The following is a 27,048-nucleotide window of genomic DNA, read 5'->3' as shown; positions in this document are numbered from 1 at the left end:
AACATCACTCCTGATTAACTTCGAAGACCTATGTAATCTGATTAGACTTGTATTTGAGTTCTCTCTGTCTCTCTCTTTTTTTTTTTTTTATACTAACTATTTTTTCATTTAACATTTGTCAAGAAGGAAGTAACTGCCTTTGTTTTAATGTCCTTGTTGATTGCCCATTTAGAAGTTTCAGAGGTTTTCTCTTAAATATATTTTCAATTTTAGATAGGAATAATAAAAAGCAAGAATAGTTAGAGCATGGTTAAGTAATGTTAAAGATAATTTGTTGGCTAAAATCCAAGGGTTGGCGGAACATGTTCTAATTCATCCGGTGAAGTTTTTCTCCTATGAGAAATTTCAGAGAGGCTCCATTCATAGGCAGATGGAAATAATGCTTTTGTTTTGAATCTCTTGGCTGCTGATACTGTGATCATTTTACAATATTCTTTGTACCAATTCCCAATCTCCTGTGTTCTTGAGGTTTTACTGTAGGCTAGATAAGCATTTTTTTTTTTTATTCCTTGCGTCCAATATTGTACGAAACATATTGTCCCTCTTTTTAATTTCAAATGACATTTAAACAATTCTAATTTTTTCTTCAATAACAATCAACTTTTAATATCAGTTATTTCTCCTTTTATGTTTTCCAGAATATGGATTCTGTTGTAATCTTTCTTTTTTTAATCCTTTTTTTGGTCTATTGTGCACAGAAAACCAGTCACTGAAAATGGTGAGTTTCACTAAAAGGCGCAAAGGGCTCTTCAAGAAAGCTCAGGAATATTCAAACCTAACAGGTTCTCAGGTGGCAGTTCTTTGCATTTTCTCTGGCTGGGAATCCCTTTGTTAATGGGTCTTCCTTATTTGAATTCGTGGTCAATAGCTATCTAAACAATGGCCACCATGATTGTGATAAGTGGGAGGCATATGTGGAGTTAGAGAATAAGGCGGCTGCAGCCCAAAGCATGGAGGAGTTGATGGCAGTGAAGGAGGCTTTGGAGGAGGTCAGGCAGACAGTGTTGAGGAAGTTAAAGAATTGGAGGAAGATGAGTTTATTATGTCTTTGTTGAGCTGTTGAATTTTAAAATTTAGGATTTAAGGTGATCATGAATTTGGGTCAATTTAACGTATTCATTCTTTAAATTCAATGATACTCTGATAAGCCTCCAGTTAAGGCTGGATTCGAGCCGAGCCGAGCTTGGCTCGCAGCCAGCTCGGGCTCGGCTCGGTTTATTTATGAGCGGCTCGAGCTCAGCTCGTTTTCGGCTTGGCTCGGTTCATTTTTTATTATCAAAACAATATCGTTTTTAATATATATGGATCAAAACGACGTCGTTTTGTATAAATATTATCAAGATAAAAGCAAAGAAACCAGATGAGGCTCATCAAGATAAATCAGAAAAAATAGTTAATGCACATCTGCAAGGCTGCTTGGCTATAAAAGGAAAAGAAGGCAGTGAAGGAGAGCATGACGGGAAAGACAATTAATTGGGGAAATTGGAGGCTTAGGCCTAAGGACATTGGCTACTATTCTTGGCAATCCAATGTATTGGTTTTGGTCTTCTTGATTCAATTAAATAAGCAGTGTAATCTGCACGTCATAATTCAATAAAAGTTGCATTGTTTATTCATTATCATTCTGTCTATTACATACATCTTTCTTCCCTTATTACATTCACACGAGAACACATAATCACTCCTATTTCCAGCTTGTTGGCACCGGAGTCAGATCCAGGGGACAGCAACATTCTTGCAGGAGGCGCCACTCTCAGTCCAGGAACGCATCATACTATTTTTATGATCTTTCTTGTTTTCTTGCTTCTTTATGTCTCTGTTTCTCAGTCCAGTTTTGAAATTTTGCTATCAAGATTCAAATGTTTTAATCCATTAATGTGATACTTCTCTGAATTTACATGGATATCTGAATTTAGAGATTTTATTGACTGAGTTTAAGTTCTAGATTAGCCATTAACTCACTGTTTTCAACTGAAGAAGGGGTATTTTGGCTGTTCCTCTTCCTTTTTATATCTCAGTTTAGCTAAAAGTTTGTTTTTCGGTATCTGGGTATTTTTGCTTAGGAAAAGCATTTGTGGGTTTCTGTTGCTTTTCAGTTTATTAAGCTAAAAATCATTACTTGATTCATTTGTTTTATCAACATTAAGTAGGCTGGAAGTTTTTCTTTTTCTTTTTTGGTTGAATTTGTCTCAAAACTTGTTGGTTTTTTTTCTGGGTACTTTCTTAGGAAAAAAAATTTGTGGGTTAGTTTATGGGGTTTATTTCCATTTTTCCGATGTTAAAAAATTCGTTGTTAGATTGGTTTTGGTATTGGATTGTTTGTTCTGTTATATGTTTGCTTATTTGTAACTGCTTTGGTGTTATACACTCCTTCCATCTGCAGCAAAGTGCTCCATGGATAAGCTTACTCCTAACCATTCTTCTGTTCGTTTGTAGCATACCATGAAGTTGTTTCCAAGTAGAAAAAGCTTAATTATATTACTAGACATAGTTCCCCGCTTGGGTTGCTAACAAATATGTAAACCCCCAACTTCATCAGTTAAAAGACAGCCCCAAAAGTGCTCCACAGTGTTTCCTTCTGGTATTAATTTAGTCATACTGGGCTAGAATTCTCATAGACCCTAGCAGGCCAGCCAAAATATTGGATATATAATGAGTTGAGGCTCATAGCGATGCCAAACCCAAAACTGATGAAAGCAGTATCGCATAAATGGCCCTTAGAAGACGCTGTCAACAACATTCAATCAAGCTATTGTTATTTTCAAACTGATGAAAGCAATGTCTAAAGTCAATAAAATTAGGGCGGCAAATGAATCCTGCTACTCATGGCTTGACACTAGTCAAGCCGACCTCAGTTATTGTTAACTGGAGGTTGAGCTTGTTGTCTCTCAGTTTAGTGAACTCATGAGTTTGCAGTTAGTTCAAGTGTAATATCAAGGTTGATAACCTACACCCAAATCGGTTGAAATCCATATTTTTCAAAAACCCATAGTTCTAGTTAGTTTTGTGTGTTATAGAACAAGTCCCCCAAGGGTGGGAGAACTTTTGCCGGTTTTTAGGACATTTTTCTCAACATGTGCCCTCATTCGAGTCAAGATAGATAGTTTCATGAGAATTTCCGAAATATATGCTCAAAATTGACTATTGTTAAAAGTTAGATTTGAAACTTGAGAGTGTAACACCGCTAGATAAGTTTGATATTCGCAAAATATGGAAAAGACATTAGATATGTATGGACATCTCACATCATTTAAGAATGATAGCAGAAGATTGATTATATAATCTATGAAAGCAAAATTGTGAAAACTTTTTGTCCTAAATAGACAACATCTTGATAATGAGTAAGGATATTAGACCAAAAATGTTACCTCAACATTCTCTTTGGGCATAACCTAACCATCATGTTGACAAATCTTAAGGTGATTAACCTAATAATCTACTGTCAGCATCTCTCACTTTAATAAGTATATTAGATAGGGCTAGTGTATGGTAAGAAATTTTCTCAGCAACTATTCAACCTGATTTTTAATTGTCCACAAATTTTGGGAAATTTAGAGTTTTAATTCTTCACTATTTCTGTGTTGATAGGAACTCTCTTGATATGACCAATCAATGAACCCTCTTAATTGACCATCAACAAACCCCATTAACAAACCAAATCTTGTTGGACTTGAAAGTGGAGATTTCTTATTGAACCACCCACTGAATAATTTTTTTAAAAAATCAATTTTAGTAGTTTGTTCTTTTGCTTGTGTTGGCACTTAGGCCTGGTGACACCTACAGATCTCAATTCTAACACGGCCCTCTCTTTATTGCACTAAACACCAATGAAATTATTAGATTTTGGTCTTCTTGCCAACCTACCTAACACTTTTCGCCTCCTCTATTTCATTGAGTAGTGTGCAGAAACCATTCCTCTTTTGTTTATGCCCATTGGCCTAGATGTGCCAAGTTTTGTATGAAATAATTTAGTGGCAAGTTGGAATTATATATTTTTTAAGGAATCCCACTTGGCAAAGCATGATTATCATTTAAGGTGGAGGTCAAACATTAGCGTAGTAAACCTTGGGGAGACTAGTCCAACTAAGAGTGATTTCAAATTGAGTTTGAACTATTAATGAAGTCATTGAAGAAGAAGAAAGGTTGGCAAAAATGATGAAGAGGAAGAATCATCAAAAAAGATAAATCATCAGAGAAGATAAATTTATCAACCACTTTTCAATCATTCATTAAATTTAAACTGACTCTACTAAAACTTAAGTTGAAGTTAACTTAACGATCTATTATTAAATTTTTCACTTTAATATAGATATATCAAAAAGTGTTAACATATCTATTTAAGTCTATTTATCAAAATGTTTAGTCGAATTTAATTCTTTGACGCCACGTTTGAGGTTTCATGGCTTAACCAATTATTGTATTGAATTTAAATTATTTTAGTTGACTCTCCAGTCAATATCCAGATCAATTGAAAAAGTAGAAGGCAAACTCAGTTGTCCACACTCCACCATGTTTATTTGAGGGGGAAGAGGATACTTTATTATCATTATTCTATCTTTGTTTTATGTCATTCACTTGATCTAGACTTGCTCTTAGAGAATGAAAGCTCAGCTAAAATAAACTTGAACATAACATACAGACTGAATATTGCAAGTAATTTCATTTCTAATGAGGCTGGACTTGTTTCATCAGGTGCTTTGAGACTTGAGTTGTATCAGCTCAAGAAAAGCAGTATTTTTTGAACTTTTGAAAGACATTATCTCCAGAGCCTCTCTGGCTTGTCCTAGTATGTTAAATACTGTTGCTGCAATGTGAGATGGTGTGAGACCAGCTTCTTCCAATTGGTATGCAGGCGATCCATGGTCGATATACCGATCAGGGAGTACAAGTGGCCTCCACTGCACAGAATAATTCAACCAAAAGACTTAAGCATTCAACATCTAGGCAACATGCAGTTCAAACAAAATTTGTCTTATGCTAAAATCAATTTGTAACACGACTAGACAAATACCACATCGATAAAATACGAAAAAAATGTTGGGTATGTATAGACATCCCACATTTTTTGGAGATGATAAGAGACAGTTAAGTTACATGTACACTCCTAAATTATACGTATTTTCAGTTGCAAAACCTAAAAATAAAACCGTGATAAACTGTATATCTAAAGCGAATAATATTTTGATAGAGAGACGAATTATGTGAGCAAGATAATACACAATTTTGGAAAAGAATACAGATTTATACCTTTAATGCGCCGTCAAGGAGACCATCCAGGGCCAAGAACTGAGCAACATGAGCACCAAAGCCTCCAATTGATCCTTCCTCTACGGTAACCAAAACTTCATGTAATTTCGCCAGACTACGAATAAGCGATTGATCCAGTGGTTTGCAGAATCGAGCATCTGCTACTGTCAACTGTAAACCATGTTGTTCCAATAAAGCAGCAGCGGCTAAACAGCTCTGAACAGCTGTCCCATAACCTAACAGTGCTACTCTATCGCCTTCAAGTAACATCCTGCCTTTTCCAACCTGCAAGCAATATAACAGAAATTTGTTTATATGTTCTTGCAACTGCAGGAACTGAAAACAGATGACTTGGTTGAAAATTACTTCAAGAGGAATGCCTTTGTTTCCGTGCGGCAACTGAACACCAACCCCGTTTCCTCTTGGGTATCTAAAACAGCTGGGTCGATCATCAATAGCAGCAGCAGTGGCAACCATGTGAAAAAGCTCAGCCTCATCAGAAGGAGCCATTACAACCATGTTGGGAAGGCATGCCATAAAAGCGACATCAAAGGCCCCACAATGTGTGGGACCATCAGCTCCAACCAGTCCCGCTCTGTCCATTGCAAATCTTACAGGAAGCTTCTGCAAATCCACATCATGTACTACCTATGGTATACATCCAGAAGGAATTCTTAGTACATCCTAAACAGGAGTTTAACTTAACAATCAGAGAGTAATTCAGTATTAACTGAAAGGATATGGAAGAAGTTTTTCACTTGCCTGGTCATAAGCCCTCTGCATGAAAGTTGAATAGATTGCACAAAAAGGCTTCAAGCCTTCACTGGCCAGACCTGCAGCAAAAGTAACGGCATGCTGTTCTGCTATCCCAACATCAAAGCATCTACTAGGGAAGCGACGAAGGAATTGATTTAGTCCTGTTCCGCCTCCCATTGCAGCATGGATTGCAACAATATCCTTGTCTGCCTCTGCTTCTGCAATCAAAGCCTTCGCAAAATATGTTGTATAAGACTGTGTAAGGGCACTGGATTTAAATTGCATTCCAGTTGCTGGATCAAATTTCGTCACTCCTTCAAAATCAAATTCAAGTGTAAACTTATCATTTTCTTTAGGACGTAATGAATGCTATAAAGCAAGATAGTGTATGACCAATGAAATCAAGTGCTGTTCATAGAAAAAAATTATTTACCATGGTACTTGTCTGCAGCCCTCTCTGCATATGGATATCCACGGCCTTTCTCAGTGACAACATGGATCAGGACTGGACCCTTTGTTTTGGTATCCTTAACCTCTTTGAGAATAGATATGAGGTCATCTATGTTGTGACCATTGACAGTACCAATATAATACAGTCCAAGCTCTTCAAACAACGTTGATCCAGAACCACTGATCATCCCACGAGCATATTCATCAACTTTTGCTGCCAGTTCATGCATAGGTCCACCAATTTTTTTGGTAACTCCCTGCAATAAAAACGTCAGACACAAGAAACCATGTTTAGTTTTCATTTGTTTCCAGGATGAAAGTTTTCCTTCTTTTCTCCAACTCCTATATGATATTAGATACCTTGGCAACCTCTCTGAGTTCCCTGAGAGGCCTGTTGGATTGCAACCTACTGAGAGCACTGCTCAAAGCTCCCACAGGTGGTATCGGCCCATCTAGATTGGCAGTGGGTAGAGAAACCTGTCTGTTGTCATTAAGAATAACAATCATGTCTGAATCCAGGTATCCAGCATTGTTCATGGCTTCATAAGCTTGGCCTCCAGTCATGGCACCATCACCTATGACAGCAACAACATTGTTCTTTCTTCCTTTAAGATCCCTGCCCACAGCCATACCTGTTCATCCCAATGATCTCAGATTTTATCATATAAATTGAACCAAATCTATGTCTATTAACCTCAAAATCAAAATAACTAGGAATTGAAACAATAAAATTATGTACATTCAGTTTTGAGTACTCAATTGGGTACCCAGATGATATATCATCAGCTAATTGAGTTTTTTAAGCTCAAACTGTAGTCCAATAACAATAAATCTTGTTCAAACATCATTATTATATGTTTCTAGAACGGAAAGCGATATAAAATTACCCAGTCCTGCAGAGATAGTGGTAGAACTGTGGCCAGTTCCAAAGCAGTCATATTCACTCTCAGATCGCTTTGTGAATCCTGAAAGTCCATTTGTTTGCCTCATGGTAAGCATCTTATCTCTTCTCCCCGTCAAGATTTTGTGAGGGTAAGACTGCAAAAATATAGTCACAAAACCAAAGTCAGAACAATTATCGTTAACCAAGTTAAGACAAGTCTCTCTACACAAAGATACCACCCCAAAAATAGAGGAGGAATAATGAACAAAGTGAGGTTGGAATACAACCTGATGACCAACATCCCACAGTATCCTGTCTTGGGGAGCATTGAAAACATAATGAAGGGCAACAGTGAGCTCCACAACGCCAAGACTAGAGCCCAAGTGACCACCAGTTTTGGAAACATTGAATATAACATCAGACCTCAGCTCATCTGCTAGCTGTTTAAGCTCCTGTATTAAAAAAATGAAAGAAAATTACAAACTTTTACTCAAATATCATACCAAGATATGGAAAGGTTGGCTTTTTTATGAAACAAGAACTATCTGTGGACTTGTAGTGTTTCAGTTAAGCACCTTGGTGGATAGATTTTTCATGTGAATTGGATAATTTACTGTGTCCAGTAGTGGTGTTGGTGGTCTTCTTGAGTGATATTCTCCAATCTCTGAAAGTGCTGCAAAAATCCCACCTGGCCTTTTCTTGGCCTGGATCAAATCACAACAAAAACACTCATTTCTTTCAGTGATTTTTACTTTTTATTGTTTAAATCCAGACAAGAACTTCACTGTTAAACAAAAGGGGAAAATATCTGACATTTTTTTATCATCAACCAAAATAAGCATTAATATTCAAACTAAACTAATTTAAAAACAAAGTCTTCTCAATTCAGCCAATAAATAAATATGTAATAATGACAGCATCCTTTGTAATATTGCAAACCATGTGGAACTTGTGCATAGATTGGCAACTTAGATCTGCGCCCCAGAATATAGAAGAAAGCGAAGTTGATTTATGAGGATCTGTAAGTGTTGGTGTTGAAATGTTGGCATGGGCAGAAAAAGTGAATGCAGAGAATGCCATGGTAGTAGTAGTAGTAGTAAAAGCAATAAACCCAGTAAGGAAAAAAAGATGAAGAAACTCAGAACAACTAGAACCCAGAAACAAATATGAACATGCAGTGAAGAATGCTTAAGAGTGTGTTGATGTAATTGAGTGCTTAACTGAAACACCTTTGTTACATTATTTATTATTTATGTTCTTACCATATCAACCCAGAAGGGCCAGCAGACATGTAACAGAAACTCGGTAGGGTGGCATCTGATTGGACCAAGCCATCAGAAGTTCACAAATGGATGGATTGCTTGGTGGCATGTTATATTATTATTTTGTCCAAAAGACTTAAATGTAGTGTAGAATATTTATTGCAGCAGAGTTAAGGATACTCCTCTACGCCTCTCTAATTGGTCCTAAGGGTCCACACTTCTAGGCCACATTACTCCATTGCCTATTATGGATACAACAGATTAATGGGCAATTCATGTTGGATGCTAAGTTGACAAATATATCATTAGTACTTCCTGTGTTCATAAGAGCAAGAGCAATGTTGTGTACACATTTAAGTATATAAATAAGTACATATAAATGTTATTGGATATTACTTTATCTTTAATTCAAAATCACTCAATCACATGATAATATATAATCTATATATTCATTTATGTACTTAAAAGTATATACACAAAATTTTATAATATATTCAAGTACATAATAACGCATCTTTATTAATATACATAATACTTATTAATGTATAAGTTAATTGAAAAGAAAAAGTCTTTCTTCAAAATTATTGCCCACTTTTGGCAGCGGTTGGTTTAAGTGTATACTACAAAGTTTTGGGATGGATTTTACACCTCAAATTAAAGAGTTAAATTGCTTGGTTAATGTGAAACACGTTTTGATCCAAGTGATCCTTGTTAGGTTTAGATATGTAGCTTGCTTCCCAAATCTTAATCATAAGAACAAATTACAACATAAGATAATGTAATCATTTCCCATGTCTCTGTCGATGTTTTCAAACCTAGAGAGGGAACTTTTTGGATAAACATTAAATCAATATTCACCCCCAATAGAATAATTGTCTAATGATATATGATGCATAATCTTTATCAGATGGATTCAGTTCAAGTCTCAAAAGTTGCATACCAAACTAACTACCAAATTCCAACCGAACTAGCTCGACAGAAGGTCCAATCCAAGTTTTAAATCAACGGTTCTATGAAGTAATTAAAATTGAAAGCTATCAATCCTAGTTACTTCATTCTCCTCTTGGTTCATCATGGGCCGAGCTGAGAACTTGCCAGGAGTTCATAAAACGTAAAGATGATTTTTCTGCAATACCCATCTTTTGCTTTGTTTGCATTCTCCTACTTTATTTTATCTTTTATCCAAAAGCCTTCCTCCATGTGCTCCTAATACAAACATAGAATCTTACACCCTGGTTCGTCCCTCGGCATTTTTTGTCCAATGGTTATTGAAGTTCCAGTCTCTACCCGAAGGCATAAAATGTTGTGGAAGACTTTCACAGCCAATTGAACAATTTTACACCCAACGGTATATTGTGTTTAGAGTAGCAAGAGATGGACACTCACAGGAAAAATAGACACATGAAGATTTATTACCAATGCCACTCAATTTGAGGGCTTGTTGCTGCTGTCGCACCAGAGTTCTTTTTCTTTGGCAATTCTTTTTCTTCTTTTCCCTGTTTTAGCCAAGTTTGAGTTGGCCCTAGTTCGAGCTTAACTCGAATCCAGCCTTCATTGAAAGTTATTCTTAATCACTTCATTTTCCTCTTGGTTCATCACAGGCATAAAAAAGTACTAATAGATAGTCACTCAGAGGAAAAGTAGATGCATGAAGGGTTACCACCACTGTCAATCTGCCAACCTTGTAGGAGAAACTTCATATCCAAAACCATGCATATTTTGAACTGTATCAAAGAGTCACTAGTTAAATTGATTGAACAGTTTGAAATAAACAGGTTGCTGAGGAGCAGTGGCAACTGAACCTAAAAAAGAAGTATGATTTCTCCTCTCCTCATGTTCATTATAAGCTTTTCAAGTTTAATATTATATTTTCCACAGCTGCCGTAAGCAGCAAGCAAACATTCAAAACAGAACATAAAAAGTGTCACAGGCAAAATGAGCAAAATGGCAAGTGAGCATCATATTTCAATAGAGAATAAAAGCATATGCACGACATCAAGCGGTCATGTCCCTCAAGAAAAGATCTCTGCTGTTTAATTATTCAAGTGTCCACTTCCATGTAGTCAAATGGCCATCAATAAAACATATCGTTTATCTAAGTATTTGAATGAACATACAAAGAATCCAACACTGGATTTTCCATGGGAGGTGTCGGGAAGAAATTGGAATGAAATAAAGGAAGAAATGGGATGGAATAACATCGAATAATGTGTGCACAAGGGTAGATTCAAGTAGAATCAAACTTAGCCCAAACAAAAGCCAGCTCAAACTCGGCTCAAATTTAGAATACCCAACTTGAGCTTGGTTCGCTTGAGCTAATGATGTGTTTGCCAAAGATACCATTGGAAAAAAAAAAAAAAAGAAGAAGGAAGGTCCCAGAAGATGAAAAAGAAGAATCGTCGGAAAAAATGAATATGACAAAACTTTCTAGTGACTCAATCAAGTTGAGCTCTAGGGGGGGCTATCTTTGCTCTGGTTCAAGCCAAACAATGAGCCAAAGTAGGCTCAGCAAAGATCCACCCCTATGTGAGCATACTTGAGGGGGGAAGAGAAAGAATGATCAAAGCAAAAAACAATCCACAACAGAATTATTTATTCAACTCTAATTAAGCCAAGAATTGTCTACAAAAACTACAGAATACTAATTTAAAGATAAAAATCAACAGAAAGGCCAAGTAAAAAGGGTTTCCTCACTTCATTTTTGCCTCTGTAAAAAGAACATGACGATTTACTTGAGAGTCATTTTAGAGGAACTCAAGCGTCCCCAAAACTTTCTTAGCACTCTTCCTTTGACATAGAAGAATCCAGTTCCAGCAGCTGAGACAATTCAGACAAACATAAGAGTCTTCTTCTTGTCATCCATCCCTCAACTTAAACACACAAAAAAAAAGCCAATCATATTAGCACAAATAGATAGCCCTAAGAAATAAGCTATGCAACAAACAAAGCAATGTCATGAAAATTACTAGTCCAACATTCACAAGCATAGAAGTTCATAAAATGCAAGCAGTTTAGACACAAGTGAATTATTATTTTGCAATACTATATAATCTTGTATGAGTTTTAAAATAAACCATTTACCATAGGAGTAGATTCGATCTAAGCTGCTCGAGCTTGGCTTGATTCTCAGCTTGACTCAAATCATCCAACCACGCATCGCCACACAGAAGATCACCTTGCCGGAAATTCTTCTCTTTCTCTGGCAATTTTCCTTTTCCTTCTTTGGCGATTCTTCTTCTTCCCGGCGATTCAAACAAGCCAAGCTCAATTTCAATTTGGTCATTTTGGATTCAAGTCGAGCTCAAACTCCCGAGTTTAAGATCAACTCCGCTCAAATCCACCCCTAATTTAACATAAGCAAGATAGAATACCAAACTGAAAAGTCATACAAACAACCGTTAAAGCAAAAACATCTCGACTAAAAACACAAAAAAAGGAGCATTCAGATCTAATAAACTTATCGTACAAGTTCTCTCTATGCTTGTCTAACATGATCTAGATTTCATGCAGAAAATGGAGCAACCCTTTTGGTTTAAGATTCAATGTCAATAATCAATTTCACAATTTTCAAGTAAAAATTGAATCTTTGAAGTGTCTATCTACAAATATAACAACTTGCGCAATTTGAATTTGAAGCACTTAACGGAGATCGGAGAATGTCAAGGAGACTGAAATTGAAACGAAACGTCGACAATACAAAGAACGATAGAGAAACCAAACCCGAAAAATAAACGAAATATCCAAAATATCATTTTTCTCGTTTTCTTTTCCCGCCCAATCTTTGATGAAATGAATTGTCACCTTTGAAGTAAAACCATACGGTTACAGCGTAGAGTAATATTATGAGTATAATTTTTATATATAATTTTATAGATAAATAATAATTTATTATTATATAATTAAATAATTAAAAATTAAAGATAAAATAATATTTAATCATATTATAATATTTTATTATTTTTATATAAAATTATACATAAAAATTATATATATAATATTATTGTAAAAGGTATATTAATCACTTTTTATTGCATATAAAATAATTAATATTACTTATGTCTTTAATCCATAAAACTATGTGCACAACTTTAATATATAATTTTGTACATAAATTAATGATGTGTTATTATAAAATTGAGTATTATTTCATCTTTAATTTTTAATTATCAAATTATATAATAATTCATCATTATTTATACATAAAATTATACACATAATACTACTCGTCTTTAATAGTATAAATAAATTATATTTTTATCTTAATATTTATATTTTCTTTTGACTCCCCAACTTTTCCTTTTTTTATTTCTTGATTGTCGAAAAATCTCTAAGAAAGAGTCGACTGATTTGAATGTACTTAAGACTTGCATAGGCAATAAGACATCTCAAAGTTTATAAAAACGACAAGATCTAATTAAAACGGAATTCGTCAACAACACATCTAGATGCAAAGTGACAAATTTAAGTGAGATCGCGAATATAGAGATCGACTTGTTATAGCGTAGGGACATGATGTTAGGAAGTTGTGAACAAGGTTAAAAATGCAACAACAATAAAAGGAGTGAATTACATAGTTGTAAGAAGTTGAAATGTTGATTCATGATGAGAGAGTCTATGATGGGAGGAACAATCTCGACCATACTTTTTTATAACTATTAACCATGAGTGTTAATAAATTTAATATATTAATAAAACTATACGAATATATTTTTAGAAAATAATTTAGATACATAGATAAAGTGTTATTATATGATTAAATAATTTTAAATTAAATGATAAAATAATACTCAATTATATAATGATATATTATTTTTGTATTCAAATTATATATTAAAAGTGTATACACAGAGTAATGTTCTTAACATATGTGGAAAAGTAAGTTTTCCAAACTTAAAGGGTATATATAGTTTTCATCAAAGTTTGGGTGGGAAAAAAATTCAGCCAATGTTGTGCATGTTAGCCCGAAAATCTTGGTGCACGTTAGCTTCACTGCACTGCGCTAAAACTCTTTACTCTCTTGTATGTATCTCTTCAGTCTTTCAGTTCAGAGTTGTATTGAAAAGAAAATTTTATAATCAGGTAAAGAAATTGGAGAGAAAAATATTTATCATTTAAGTTAAATTTTGAATATTTCCCCCAACTTATTCTGGGTCTTTCGTTTTCTCGGTAACCAAATAGGATGGCTCTGAAAATTTCGGATTTTTATTATTGTTATTGTTGGGTGCAGAAATTCGATTGGAGATGGGGAGCGGGGTGGATGCTGCGGGAGATCAGATCCCAACGTCGGCTGTGCTAATGGCGTCGCATAAGCACATCGGGACGAGATGCCAGCGGGAAAATGTCGAGTTTTTGAAATGCAAGAAGAGGGATCCAAATCCGGAGAAATGTCTCGATAAAGGCCGCCAAGTTACTCGCTGTGTCTTGGGCCTGTAAGTGTTTTTGTGCTTTTTTCTGATCATTATTAGTGTTATCTGCAATTGAATGATTTTATTATTTGAATATGGAGAAATTTTAGTATTTTTTGACTCTGAGGAAGTTCATTCTTTAGTAAAACTGGTTATAGTGTTATGCATTTGAAGTCCATGTTAATCTATTGTTTCCTGTCAAACAAACGAATGAAGTCTAGATTAATTTTGACTTGATTGGTTACATTGGCATCTTTGTTATTGAGTTTTGTTCTTGGGGTGATTCATTTCAAAAGATGAAGTTAGGGGAGGGCTTGGCTTAGTGTTCAGCTCAAATGAGCCAAACTTAAGCCGAGGTAGCCCTAGTTCGAGTTCAAGTCAATCTATCTCGACTTAATCAAATCATCAAAAAGTTATCGGCAGATTCATCTTCTTCATAAACTTTTCTTCTTCTCTGGTGACTCTTCCTCTCTTTTTCCAACAACTTCTCAACCTGCATGCAATTGGATTTTGATAATACTTTGCAAACAGTCACTGTTTGAATTCATGAAGTCTGAATCTTGTTTGATTGGATGCAAGGATGGATGATTATGAAAGTTCTTTTGACTCTGATAAAGTTCGTTCTTTAGTAAAGCAGGTTATAGTGTTATGCATTTTAAGTCTAAGTTAATATATTTTTTCCTATCAAACTAATAAATGAAGTCTAGGTTAATTTAGACTTGATTGGTTACATTTGCATCTTTGTTGTCAAGTTTTGTTCTTCATGATTCATTTCAAAACATGCAGTTAGGAGTGGATCCTATAGCTCGATGTTCAACTCAAATGAGTCAAACTCAAGCCGGGATAGCCCCAGCTCAAGTTTAAGTCAAGCCATCTAGAGTCGATCGAGTCGTCAGAAAAGTCACCCATAGATTTATATTCTTTGGCTCTTTTCTTTTTCTTCGGTGATTTTTCTTCTTATTAGTCTTTGGCAACCCTTCTTCCTTTTATTCAGCAACTTCTTCAGCAAACTTATCACCAACTCAAACTTGTTGTTCTAGATTCAAGTTGAGCTCAAGCTCAATTCAAATCCGCCCCTACATGCCATCGGATTTGGATAGTAACTTTCAAACACTGACTGCTTAAATTCACAAAGTTTGTGAATCTTGTTTGATTGGATGCAAGGATGGGTGATTATGAAAGTTTATAGACTCTGATAAAGTTCATTCCTTAGTAAAGCAGGTTATAGTGTTATGCATTTTAAGTCCAATATAATCTATTGTTTCCTATCAAACAAATAAATGAAGTCTAGGTTAATTTGGACTTGATTGGTTGCATTTGCTTCTTTGTTATTAAGTTTTGTTCTTGGTGATTCATTTCAAAACATGCACTTGGATTTGATAGTACCTTGTAAGCACTTACTGCCCGAGTTCACAAAGTCTGTGAATCTTGTTTCCCTACTGTTTCTACCCTCGAATCCATTCGTGTTCATACCATAACCCCAAGTCAAGTGCTCTGATACTACTTTGATTTGGTTCCACCTTCAAATTTCGGCCAAACACAGAAAAACACACCAACAAAGAACAATTGATTGTGAATAATCTAGTTTTATTTATCAACTCATTAGGATAAGACCCTATTTAAATTCGCTGCTGCAACCAGATGAGTATGGTAAATAAAACTGAAAATGGAAAGATGTACGGTTCCAGCAACTTGAGGAGTTGGAGACCTCTCTAGCACCAAGCTAACAGAACAAAATCCATTCCCCCACACTTCTCTCACGCCCCTTCTTATCCCCTTCTTATTCTTTTCCATAGTCAACTTTGCTAACTCATTCACTACTGAACTGCCACGTGTGGAGACTGAATTCCCGAGTGTGTTCCCCTTCTCATCAGCCTATGCTTACATATGTGTTCCCACTTGATCAGAGGATTATTAGGATGATTATGAAATTTTTTTTATAAGGTGTCTTGTTGATTTATAATTATTTGTATATACATTGTACAAAGTAGTTTACGTATAAAAACATGGATATATGCAAGACCAGTAACAAGGATTAGTTTTATTTTCCTGCCAGAAACATGATCTCTCTTTTAGATATGATTTGCATTAACAAACTGTATCTATAGAGGTAATTCTGAAACTAAGCCAAAAAGAAGGTATCCCTAATGCAAGAGCATATGAGCACAAAGGGAAATGGGTCCATATAGTCTGTTCATTAATTTTGTAAATCTGGTTTTGCATTTTCTCTTCATTCTTTTTTATTTCTTTTTGTTATGTTTCTAGTACTACCTGGGGCATGTGACTTTTAGTGTATCGTTGAGCGTGATGTAGGATTATGATTAAACTTACCAGTTCTTATTCAGCAACCTTATGCCAAACTATGATGAGGAGCTTTAAGCATTGGAACCAAACTCTGTAGTTCACCTAGATACCTTCAGAGTTCAAGACTCCTCACACCATAAATTAGTTTATTTCAAACATAATTTCTGCAAGCTAAGTGTTAATACTTGATGTGGGTCATGAATTGAACTCAGAATCAAACAAAAATAATAATTCATGCTCACTAGTCCAGTCAAATCACCTCCTAATCTTGTTGGTTTTAGTCATTTGGGACCTGGTTTCCTGTTCTCTTTGACCTCCTAATCTAGTTGGTTTGCATTGTTTAGGACCCTGTTTCCTGTTCTCTTTATACTTGTAGAACATACTTTAGGCTTGTATAGTAGAATCTTGAATATCATGTAACATTTTCTTGTTTCATTTTAATGTCAAGCAACCTAACTGCAATCTTTATCATTCATTCATATGTTGAAATTTTAATCAAATGAATTAATTTGTCAAGTTTTCTAGGTTCTTCTCTTCACTTGAGTTGTTATAAGGCCTGTATCTTCAAAATGTATCCTAACCTCCTTCGATCTTTTCTTCCTGTGACAATTTTAAGTGCCCTTGGAAAGGAAATATCTTAGCTTTATTGCAACTTGAGCAGCTATTTAACAAGCATCTCCCTGCTGGTTGAGAAAACCTATAGTTTATCAAAGACCTCAATACTTTTAGACATATCCCTTAAACGCAATATTGGAGACTTCTTGTGTTACACATTGACTCCTTTATGTATCGCCTTGTACAACTTATACACTAACAATAGATACAAATATTGACGTGTCATTATGCGTTTAAATTAAAAATAAAGTAACATAACACGTCAACAATTATACTCATGTTTGCATTCCTTGTTTGTATATCTAGTATTACTCTATACCTATTATAAAAATTTATCATATTTGTTTATCTTTTGATGTTTTGTTTCTCATAGTTGGTGTAAGTTAACTTTTCAATCATATGCTTTGTCTTTTCTGTACATCAACCCTTATTTTGAATACCATGTTTCTCCCAGCATATTAGTGATTCGCTTGAGTAGCCAATTCGTTTCTTAACACTCTTCATGAGTACTTTCTAATTTACAGGTCACCGTACAAATAATATCATTGAGTTGTATAGATTATCTGGTTGTATATATTTGACAATGAGTAATATTACATATACTGAAAATTAAGATTAGATTCAAACGAAACCGAGTTTGAACATGGGTTGACGCAAGTTTGGCTCAAATCTTAAATAGTTACTTCAAGTTTGAACTTAAACTTAAGTTCATTCTAATTGGTTGGAGATATTGTCAAAAGTTGTCAGTACTCGCTGGGATGAATGGTTTTGTCACCATTGGGGATTTGACTTGAGCTCGAACCGATCTACCGAATTAAAGCTCTTGCTCAAATACAACTCAAATCAAGCTAAACACTGATTTATGTTAAATTGATTTAGTTCTAATCCAACCCTAGACAAACACAATTACAAACATTCATGTGTCATCATTTCATTCATAATCATTTACTCACATAATGATATATTAGCATTTGTATCCATATTTGTACCCATTATCAATGCATTGAGAATTATCTATCATCAATAGAAACCAACAAGAACTTCTAAAACAATAAAACTGTGTACCTAATTTCGAATAACCAATTGGGTATTCAAATTCTGTGTGATCAAATGATTTTAATTTGATGATTTTAAATCAAAGATAAAATAACATTTAGTTATATGATGATATATCATTTGAGTGCTTAATAGAGTTTTCAAACTAGGTACACATAACATTGTACCTTCTAAAAATGTCACTGAAAATTGTTTAGTATTTTCAAATTGGTTGATTTGTAAATGTTGGTGATGTTTACCACCGTGCAGGTTAAAAGACCTTCACCAGAGGTGCACAAAGGAGATGGATGAATATGCTGGTTGTATGTATTACCACACAAATGAGTTTGATTTATGCCGCAAGGAACAGCAGGCATTTGAGAAGGCATGTCCATTGGAATGATTGACTGAAACAGATACTTGTATTGCAATATCTTCAGAATAAGTTCCATCACTTTTCCAAGAGCAAACACTTTGTTGCCATTAGCCAACATTTTTTTCTTTGTTGGAACTTGATTTTCGGTATGAATTTTCGCCGTATTGTGTAATTCAGATCATTTTTTGGAAACGTCTCTGATTCAAAAGAAGACATAACTACCCTTTATGTCTGCATCATTTACTTGTAATTATTGGGCCCTACGTCTCTGTATTTTTACTAAGAGACGAATTTTCTATTAACATCAACACAGGCAAATATAGTTAGAAGGTTTAACGACCGCAACGCTTGAGATGCTCAAGGCATTAATGTGATGGGGATCTGACATTTCTGGCCGATAGATTAGTATTGTTTCCTTGAAATAAAAGGTGAATTCAAATCAAACTGAATCCAAACAAAAACAAATTTGGACAATCAGCTCAAAATTAAACTCAACTAGTGTATAAGTCAGTAGGGGAAAAGAATTTGCATCAAATCATGTTTCCAACCCAAGGACACATGTCAAACTAGGCTCAAACAAGACAAACATTGACCCAAACTATAGTAAATCCACCTTTTAAACCCATACAAATTCAATTTCGGGCAATAAATAAACTAAGATTGGATTTAACCAACTAAAATTTCAATGCTCATTCTATTTGTTTGTCAAGCTGCGTTAGACAGGTTTTATGATTTTCTACTAAACTTGAAAACCCATCCATCAAAAAATAATGTATGATGAGGTTGAAGGTAGGCAGTATGGCAAATGACACCCAACTATGCCTGCATCCACAATTGACAACAGGCGACCGTGCAGCTGTTCCACAAATTATAAACACCAACTGACTAGTCTAGCAATATAACAGAGAATAAAGCATCAAACATAAGCACCACGCAGCAACTTCAGTCATAAAGTCACATACCAATAAACCTAGAGTTTTAAACACATTTCATCTAGTTAAACGAATACTTGGGAGTAATCTTTCACCCAGCAGCTACTCGAACACCACCTCAGATCAGGAAACAAAACTCGACCAGCTATTAGCAAGAACTGCAGGGGAAAAAATAAATTCAAATTACCAGATCATGTTGCAGACCACATGTAATCAATTCAAAGTAGATGAGAGAAACAAACAGAAACTCCAATGGAAGGATATTAAGCAACAATCAAGGACATAAATTTACCTTCCATCCCTGAGAAGTGAGAACTTCAAACATCTTTTTTCTAGACTTGTGTTGTTACATCTATATTAGAGAAACCACAAGCTATTCATTTTACTTCAGCCAAGATTGTACTTCTAAAGCCATAGGCTATTCAATTTAATAGCTGAGCATATCGCAACAGCAGGACGCACAATTCACAGATGCCCATTTGACAACTAAATGTAAAATTATTATACAATTTTATTTAGGATATGAAACAGAACCAATGTTCCAGCACCAAATTTCCTTAATTAGGGCAAGTATAGAATTCTGAATGCTTTAGTTAGTGTATATGAAACATATTTAGATAAAAGAATAAGATTCGGTTTCACTCCGACATCACCACTACACAAGGATCCAAACAACTCTGCCCACCAACATTATTAAATACGAAGCCAAGACCCAATACACCCAAACCACTCAACTCTCACTCAACCAACCAAGAAGGTATATTGCCTTCAGAAGGTTTCCGAACTCTCCAGATTCAGGAACTATGGTTAAGAATAATATGGCCCTGAACTTCCGATTGAGACTGAATTAACTCATCAGTAACCCAAAGTTGAAAAGTACAAAATTGTTGACATTTAGGATTCATTCAATAAAAAATAGGAATTAAGAGAAACAACTACCTGTAGAATCATGATCGAGACCTTGAAGGACTGCAACTATTACCCATAGGACTCATTGACCTGCTCGGTGCATAATTCCTGTCACCGTGAAGACTCCGACCATTCTCCCTTGGTCTTGGGGACCTCTGGTTTGACCTGTAGTCCCTCTCATCACGTGGAGAAGGGGATCGTGAGACAGACCTAGATCGCCTTGGGGAGTGATAATCATCCCTATCCCGATGATCCCTGTTTCAGTGGCAAGAGAAGACAGTTATTCCCATCAGATATACCTAATACGAATACATGTATAGCAATATTTTCAGACTAAAATATAACAATAAAAATAAAATAAATCAGATTATAGAACAACATAAGATAAATCCAGAATGATTACAACATAAAAAAAAATGCATTCATATTTGCATAATAAAGCCTCTTCCAATCTATAAGATCCACAAGGCTTCAATACGAAAGCCAATTCAGCACAACACAATAGATAATTAAAAAATTGAAAGTGATGATCTCTTCTAAGATGAGTAAGTTTTCTAGTCACATCCTCAGTCAAATCTAATTGATCAAAATATGCTTTTACCTTTTCCATTGTTTCAGTACAAATATATAACACTTGGATCCAGATACTGAGAGTTAGGCTCTATTATGTTGTACTGATTGGTCAGCATCGGACAACTTCATAGCGTCTTTGCCACAGCTTTAACAAACCTCAAATTAAGTTTTTTTCCTGGAAAAAGCCATCATATACTGGTAAAACCTTTGAATAGCTTGCTTCTTTGAAGATGATTTCTTTCTTTGGCCAACTATATGCTCTACCTATATTCTTTCTTAACTGGATAGTATATTCAAAACAAGACATCAAACTTAACAATTTCTTATTAAACAATGATTTGTTTATAAGAATAAGAAAAAGATAAGGTACAGATGTGATACTAATCATTTTTCACACAAGCTTAGCTAGCAATTCATTCACTGTTAGAAACCCTCACTAAGTCGAATAATAAAAGGCCCAGGCAACTGGTAGAAATAAGCTGGTGATGGTGAGATTATGGATAATGACGAAGCTTTGATAGAAAGATATGCATGTTTTCCATGACTTTATGATCTCTTTATCTTTAAAACTTTATAATCCAGAGCCTTTAAAGTCTCCCTTTTCACTTTACTATCTGCATAAACAAGGTCACCAGCAAATATTATTCATATCCATGATAACACAAGACATTATCTCTAAGGGAAAAAAAACCTCGGCACATTATTTTCAAACAGTGACAATAGAAGGAAGGTCATCATGCAGAAAGCTTGGATGTTATTAGATTATCATAGTCAGAACTAAAAAGGCAAGATTTCCTGATCTTCCACCAAGAAGGAAAGGCTTCCATTTCAAAGCCAAAATTAATTCTTCATTTGCTTGAACGTCAATAACCCATTATGCAGGCGCAGTATACATGCTCGCTATTGACAAGTGTCATGAAAAATTGGTCGATTTAGCACCACTAACATATTAACATTAGTTATAATATAATGTGACACCATTAACTAGCTGAGTGAAATATAGCAAGACCAATTACTTCTTTCCAGTATGAAAAAAGGTATCAATATCATCATTTCTATCTGCAAGAAAACTGAGTATATGAGCCATGATGGATATGCCATTTTCATTATCTGCCGAGATTGGCATACAAACTGTTTCACACACCAATGACATTTTTTCTTTTATTTTTTTGCATGGTAAAGCAGAAGTACCCCAAACAATTAACAGAAATCCCACACGATGGCTGATGATGTGCAGAGCATATGAGTGTATGATCCCAACAAATTATTAATGGGACCAATCAATCAGTTGTTTACATTAAAATGACAATAATAAGAATCCATAGCTATGCATTACAAGAAAGAGATTAAAACTCTCAAATCTTCACATAGATTAAATCACTACCTTGAGTCATGCCTCGGTGAAGGTGAGCGAGAGTAAACTGGAAACAAAACATAAATAATGATTCAGCACAAAGTCTGAAGTAGTAAAAAACTCTGTCACTATCATGTATAGTTTCAACAAGTAACCAGACAAACTTGAACACGGCCAACCCAAAAAGTTCAAACAAGCAAAAGAAAAGTTAAACTTACAACGATATTGACGTCTTGGGGACCTTGGTGATGTCCTCCTATAGCTCCCTCCGTATCGACCACTGTGATTAAGTATTAGAAGAATACAACAAAGAAAAAAGGATTAAATAAATACTTGATGAGAACAAATTCATTCAGGCAGGTATAAATAGTAGAAAGTTAGTGTTCAAAAAGGAAGACAAAGACAAACACTTTCTTCAGTCATACCTTGCACGGGAATTCAAACGCATTTCTTGAGGAGTTTTCCTGTTCTCATCAGCGAAGACAATTTTTATCTCACGTCCACCAATGAGTGTGTGATTCAACCGTTGCTTTGCTTCAGATGCATCTTCACCGTAGCTGAACTTCACAAAACCAAAGCCTCGTGGTTCTCTGTGAATTCAAATGACACAATGCCCCACCATGAATTCAAATACATTATCAACACTTACATCAAATGATTAAAATTACAGATGAGAAAAACATTTAAATCAACTAGTTTTCCAAATAACAAAAACTGAAAGAAATTGAAAAAAAAAACATAATAATATAACTTGTATCATTTCAAGGATTTATAAAGAAGTGACCAAGCGGTTATCAGAGTGTCTAGCATAAAATCAATAAAAGAATTAATTCATGATTTTAAATCAGAAAACTAGAAGTACTAGAGTAATGTGCAAAATAGGAAATAACAAATTCCAGAAACTGGGAAAAATGTGAATGAGCAACAAAAGCTAGAGCATACCCAGTGTAAAAATTTTTAGGAAGATACACATCCTTCACTGGACCATATTTCTCAAACGGAATTCTAAGATCTTCCGGCCTGCACAACAAAATGAAATTCATAATGATAGGAGCCTGGCACCTTCAACACTTGAATCACAACACTCCAGCAAAATAACACACAAGCAGTCTATTTCCAGGAAAATAGAGCAGACCGACACACTTGAAACTGAATAAAAGAACCTTCAGTACTATACCATACATGAACAAGAAAACAAACAGAAAAACCAAAATGTTAACCAGCAATTTGAGGAGCTGGGACCTCCCAAATCAGCCAAAGGCTGCCCAAACAAAACCAAATTCTTCTCCTCCTCTTTATTGTTACCGCTCACTCTAATATGACTCATCTAAATCACGCCACACACCACTCCAAAAACGAACCATCTAGTTATTCCAAGTTACCAGCTACCTGCCTATTACATCTACCCGCTGACTGCATCTTCACTCCAATCCGCAACAATCCTAACACATAATTACAAAACCAAACAATATATAAAGTAGACAAAAACAAGTATATTATTAAGAACAACTCATCAAACAATTTGTCTCGTCTTTCTTACGTATTAGATTCAACAATCAATAGACCTTGAAATAATTCATAAATTAACCTATAACTGAGAAATCTAAAGCTAACAAACAGATTTTAGAGCTGATAAAATCCAACAAAAGAACATAAGCAGACCTGGCATCGAGAGGGAGGTTGCGAACAAGCAAACCAGAAGGAATGGGAGAGCGACGGTCGCCCTGAGACCTACGCGGCTCGTCGTCGTAACGCTTTCTGTCACGTGGACGATGGCTCCTGCTACGGCGACGAGGGCTGTTGCTCCGGCTACGACTCCTATATCTAGCCATTATCCCTTCAATTTGGTAGAAAACAAGCAATTTAAAAACCCTAACCCTAACCCTAACTGAGAGAGTGAGCGACCGACTTTTCGAAATTTTGGAGGGAGAGAAGTGTGGAAAGTGTGCCTAGCTGCCTCAACTTTCTCTACATTGAGTTTTTTTAAATACGCCGAATGACTATTGCACACCGAAGGTTTGATCAAATAACATTATCAGCCTTAAAGTTTTAAGATATCACTTGTCACATCAAACAAATTAAACTTTAATCTTACATCATTTTTCCCAAATATCATTTACAAACAAATTAAACTTTAACCTTAAGTACTTTTTTTTCCTTTTTCCTCCCTAATTTAATTTCATTCTTATAATATATTTTTCAATTGAGAATCAAATCGATTTGATGCAAAAATGACTGAAATTTCAGTCAAAATGACAATAACTAATGAAATTCTTCTAAACATCATCGGTTTTTTAATTTTTAATTTTTATAATTTTCATTAAAATTAATATAACTTATTAATATAGCTATAAAAGTTAATAAAATTAATATAACTTATTAGTATAGCCCTAAAAATTAGGGAAAAACGTATGTTAAAAGGGTAATATGGTAAATACACATTTCCATTTTTAAAGTCTTTAATAAACGAATATTTTATTAGTTTATTAAAATAAAATATGCGATTAAGGAATATTTTATTAGTTTTATTTTATTTGATAGATATCGGCGGCGGATTTCAGATTTTATTTATTACATTATCTAGTTGAAGGGCGACACGTGGAGGGCGTGATTTATGTTAACAGAGTTACTGGCACCTGGGGCGGAATTAAGCGGCGATTTATGAGAAATCACTAGCGTGGCTAAACGTGTTGAGAACACGTGAATGAAAAGTCGTTGTATTTCTTGCAAATTGGCAACGCAAAATCGCTATAGACATGTCAAGCGTTTTAATGCGCATAATTATCTGAGATTTGACGACGGTAATTTTTTTAACGAAAATCAACGGTTCATGATCAATTTTGAATGGTTTAGCCAATCAGCTGGCGACACCTGAATGGTTCCTTTATCGTTTATTGTTCAAATTTAGAAGTATTGGCGAATAAAAGATTGTTTATTAATATTTAACCAATAAGTCCGACAAATTTAAACAAAAATAAAAAAAAGAAGTCTTTCAACCTTAAGGTTGGACTCAAATTAAGTCTATTCAAGTTTAAATTTGAATTCGATTCAAATAAGTTTAAAATGTGCTAGTTATATACGAGTTTGAGTTATTAGCCAAATTTTTCAATTAAAAATTTTGATACAAAATAACAATATTTTGACTAATATATATTAAAACGACTTCATTTTCATAATAAAAAATAAGTCGAGCTCAACTATATATAAATCGGACAGAGCTCAAGCTCGATTCGATTCAAATCTAACCCTATTTGACCTTCCATTTTCCATTTTGTTTTTATTGTGAGAGATTTCCATTAAAATTTTCATTTATAAGGTTGCGAACAAATTAGTAAACAATTTATGATATGAATAAAGATAATAATAACGATAACAATAATACTATTTTTGATAACGTAAAAAAAAATATATAAAGTAAAGGTTAAATCTTATTGATTTGATATTTGATATGGATTCAACATTTACTTTATATGTGAATTTAAAAATATTTGATGATTTTTACTTCTTATAGATTCAACCTTCGATACCATATGAAATGATATGAATTCAACCTTCACTTCGTAAAACAAGACATATGAATTGAAGATTAAATTCTTCGATGACAACAACATATATGACAACTTGTATTTTATATGGATTCAACCTTTGACAATGTAAAATAATATTTTTTTATTATATTATATTTTTAATTAAATAATACTTTAAGAAAACACATGAAACCTTATTGATTTGGTGACTTTTAATATCAAATATTGCAAAAAAAAAAAAAAAGGTATTATGGTCATTTTCTTGGAAATGATAAATGTTAACTTAAATTGAAGGGTATTTTAGTCATTTTACTAAAAACACAATAAAATAATCATTTAAACTCTAGACAAATCAAAACCATGCAAATTAATATCTCACGAGTAAAACTTTAAATTTTTAAAAATTAACAAATAAAAATTTAAAAAAGCATCCAACCTTGGGTGGGAATAAGTCCTTTGGCCTAACAAATTTAATAAACACATAACAAAAAATAGTTTTTTTAAATGATAGAAATACGGTGTTCCCTCACACCTTCGATGAGAAGTAGTGATTTGATCTTTCTATTTTGACATAATAGTGATTAACTTTTTTGTTATTACATAAATTCGGTCTTTCAGGTGTATGTTTATTTTTTATCTTGATTTGAATATAATATTAAACCGAACTCAATTTGATATTATAATCAAATTTAAATTTAAATTTTTTTAAATCAAGTTAAACTAAACCTTATTATATTTAAATTTAATTTGATTTAAACCAATTAGATAAGATTGAGCCAAGCCCCGTCTGAATTTGAAAATAGCCATAAAAATGTCCCTGTAACAGTACCGGACAAACAGTTGCTGAGGATACCAAGAGGCGGGCCATGGGTAGCGCAGCATCATTTTGTCATAAGAGGAATATAGTAATGGAGTATTGCATTACGAAGCGGGTTTCCGCCACCTATGATTGGCTGTCCCCACAACAAATGAGGTGTTAAAAAAATATCCATCATTATTGGAGAGATGTACATGTCGTCATCGCATTTTAACATTACTGTTTGACAATGATTCTTCACCGCCTCTTCTCGTACGCTCCACTCAGGGCTGGATTCGAGCCGAGCCAGCTCGAGTTCGAGCTCGGCTCGGCTCGATTCGAGCCCGAAACGAGTCGGGCTCAGCCCGGCTCGATCGATCTCGAGTCGAGCCCGAGCTGGCTCGGTATATTTTTTTAAAAATTTTTTTATACAAAACGACATCGTTTTAGTCTATATATATATACAAAACGGTATCGTTTTGATATAAAAAACGAGCCGAGCCGTTACCGAGCCGAGTTGAAAACGAGTCGAACTCGAACCGAGCCAAATTCGGCTCGAGTCGAGCTCGAGCCGAACTCGAGCCAGCCCTTAAAAAGCCGAGCCGAGCCCGAGCTGGCTGCGAG

The 27,048-nt window shown here is 34.6% G+C and overlaps 3 protein-coding genes, 2 long non-coding RNA genes and 1 pseudogene across 6 annotated transcripts; 2 read left to right on the top strand and 4 right to left on the bottom strand.

Annotated features, from left to right (window-relative positions):
* The first annotated feature begins 1,284 nt into the window (after window positions 1-1,284).
* On the top strand, window positions 1,285-3,714 carry LOC123212189. The gene is made up of 2 exons (XR_006501507.1): window positions 1,285-1,531; window positions 1,695-3,714. It is a non-coding gene; the product is annotated as an uncharacterized LOC123212189 (long non-coding RNA).
* A 679-nt stretch (window positions 3,715-4,393) lies between these two features.
* On the bottom strand, window positions 4,394-8,710 carry LOC123212188 (probable 1-deoxy-D-xylulose-5-phosphate synthase, chloroplastic). Of its 2 annotated transcripts, none has more exons than XM_044631255.1 (10): window positions 8,599-8,710; window positions 7,912-8,040; window positions 7,624-7,788; window positions 7,341-7,491; window positions 6,814-7,085; window positions 6,437-6,710; window positions 6,010-6,317; window positions 5,614-5,895; window positions 5,248-5,532; window positions 4,394-4,898 (listed from the first exon to the last, which is right to left on the bottom strand). In XM_044631255.1, exons 1-10 carry the CDS (start codon window positions 8,599-8,601, stop codon window positions 4,689-4,691), a joined length of 2,079 nt encoding a protein of 692 aa, XP_044487190.1. In that variant the 5' UTR covers window positions 8,602-8,710; the 3' UTR covers window positions 4,394-4,688. The 2 variants fall into 2 exon arrangements, with proteins under 2 accessions (XP_044487190.1, XP_044487189.1); XM_044631254.1 differs by lacking the exon at window positions 8,599-8,710 and adding an exon at window positions 8,276-8,563.
* Window positions 8,711-9,462: 752 nt separating this feature from the next.
* Window positions 9,463-12,357, bottom strand: LOC123212386. The gene is made up of 2 exons (XR_006501539.1): window positions 11,680-12,357; window positions 9,463-10,322 (listed from the first exon to the last, which is right to left on the bottom strand). It is a non-coding gene; the product is annotated as an uncharacterized LOC123212386 (long non-coding RNA).
* On the bottom strand, window positions 11,070-11,467 carry LOC123212385 (annotated as a pseudogene).
* A 1,184-nt stretch (window positions 12,358-13,541) lies between the features above and the next one.
* LOC123211684 (NADH dehydrogenase [ubiquinone] 1 alpha subcomplex subunit 8-B-like) lies at window positions 13,542-18,572 on the top strand. The gene is made up of 3 exons (XM_044630507.1): window positions 13,542-13,677; window positions 13,826-14,027; window positions 18,228-18,572. Exons 2-3 carry the CDS (start codon window positions 13,840-13,842, stop codon window positions 18,358-18,360), a joined length of 321 nt encoding a protein of 106 aa, XP_044486442.1. The 5' UTR covers window positions 13,542-13,677; window positions 13,826-13,839; the 3' UTR covers window positions 18,361-18,572.
* Window positions 18,573-19,093: 521 nt separating this feature from the next.
* LOC123211683 (serine/arginine-rich SC35-like splicing factor SCL28) lies at window positions 19,094-24,063 on the bottom strand. The gene is made up of 7 exons (XM_044630506.1): window positions 23,764-24,063; window positions 23,044-23,121; window positions 22,527-22,691; window positions 22,320-22,381; window positions 22,132-22,168; window positions 20,205-20,429; window positions 19,094-19,423 (listed from the first exon to the last, which is right to left on the bottom strand). The coding sequence occupies exons 1-6, from the start codon at window positions 23,931-23,933 to the stop codon at window positions 20,213-20,215; spliced, it is 729 nt and encodes a 242-aa protein (XP_044486441.1). The 5' UTR covers window positions 23,934-24,063; the 3' UTR covers window positions 19,094-19,423; window positions 20,205-20,212.
* Between the last annotated feature and the right edge of the window lie 2,985 nt (window positions 24,064-27,048).

The sequence above is a fragment of the Mangifera indica genome, chromosome 3 (assembly GCF_011075055.1).
Source record: "Mangifera indica cultivar Alphonso chromosome 3, CATAS_Mindica_2.1, whole genome shotgun sequence".
Classification (NCBI taxonomy): Eukaryota; Viridiplantae; Streptophyta; class Magnoliopsida; order Sapindales; family Anacardiaceae; genus Mangifera; species Mangifera indica.
The sequence above is the reverse complement of the archived record's forward strand: the minus strand, read 5'-3'. Positions and strand labels throughout refer to the sequence as shown.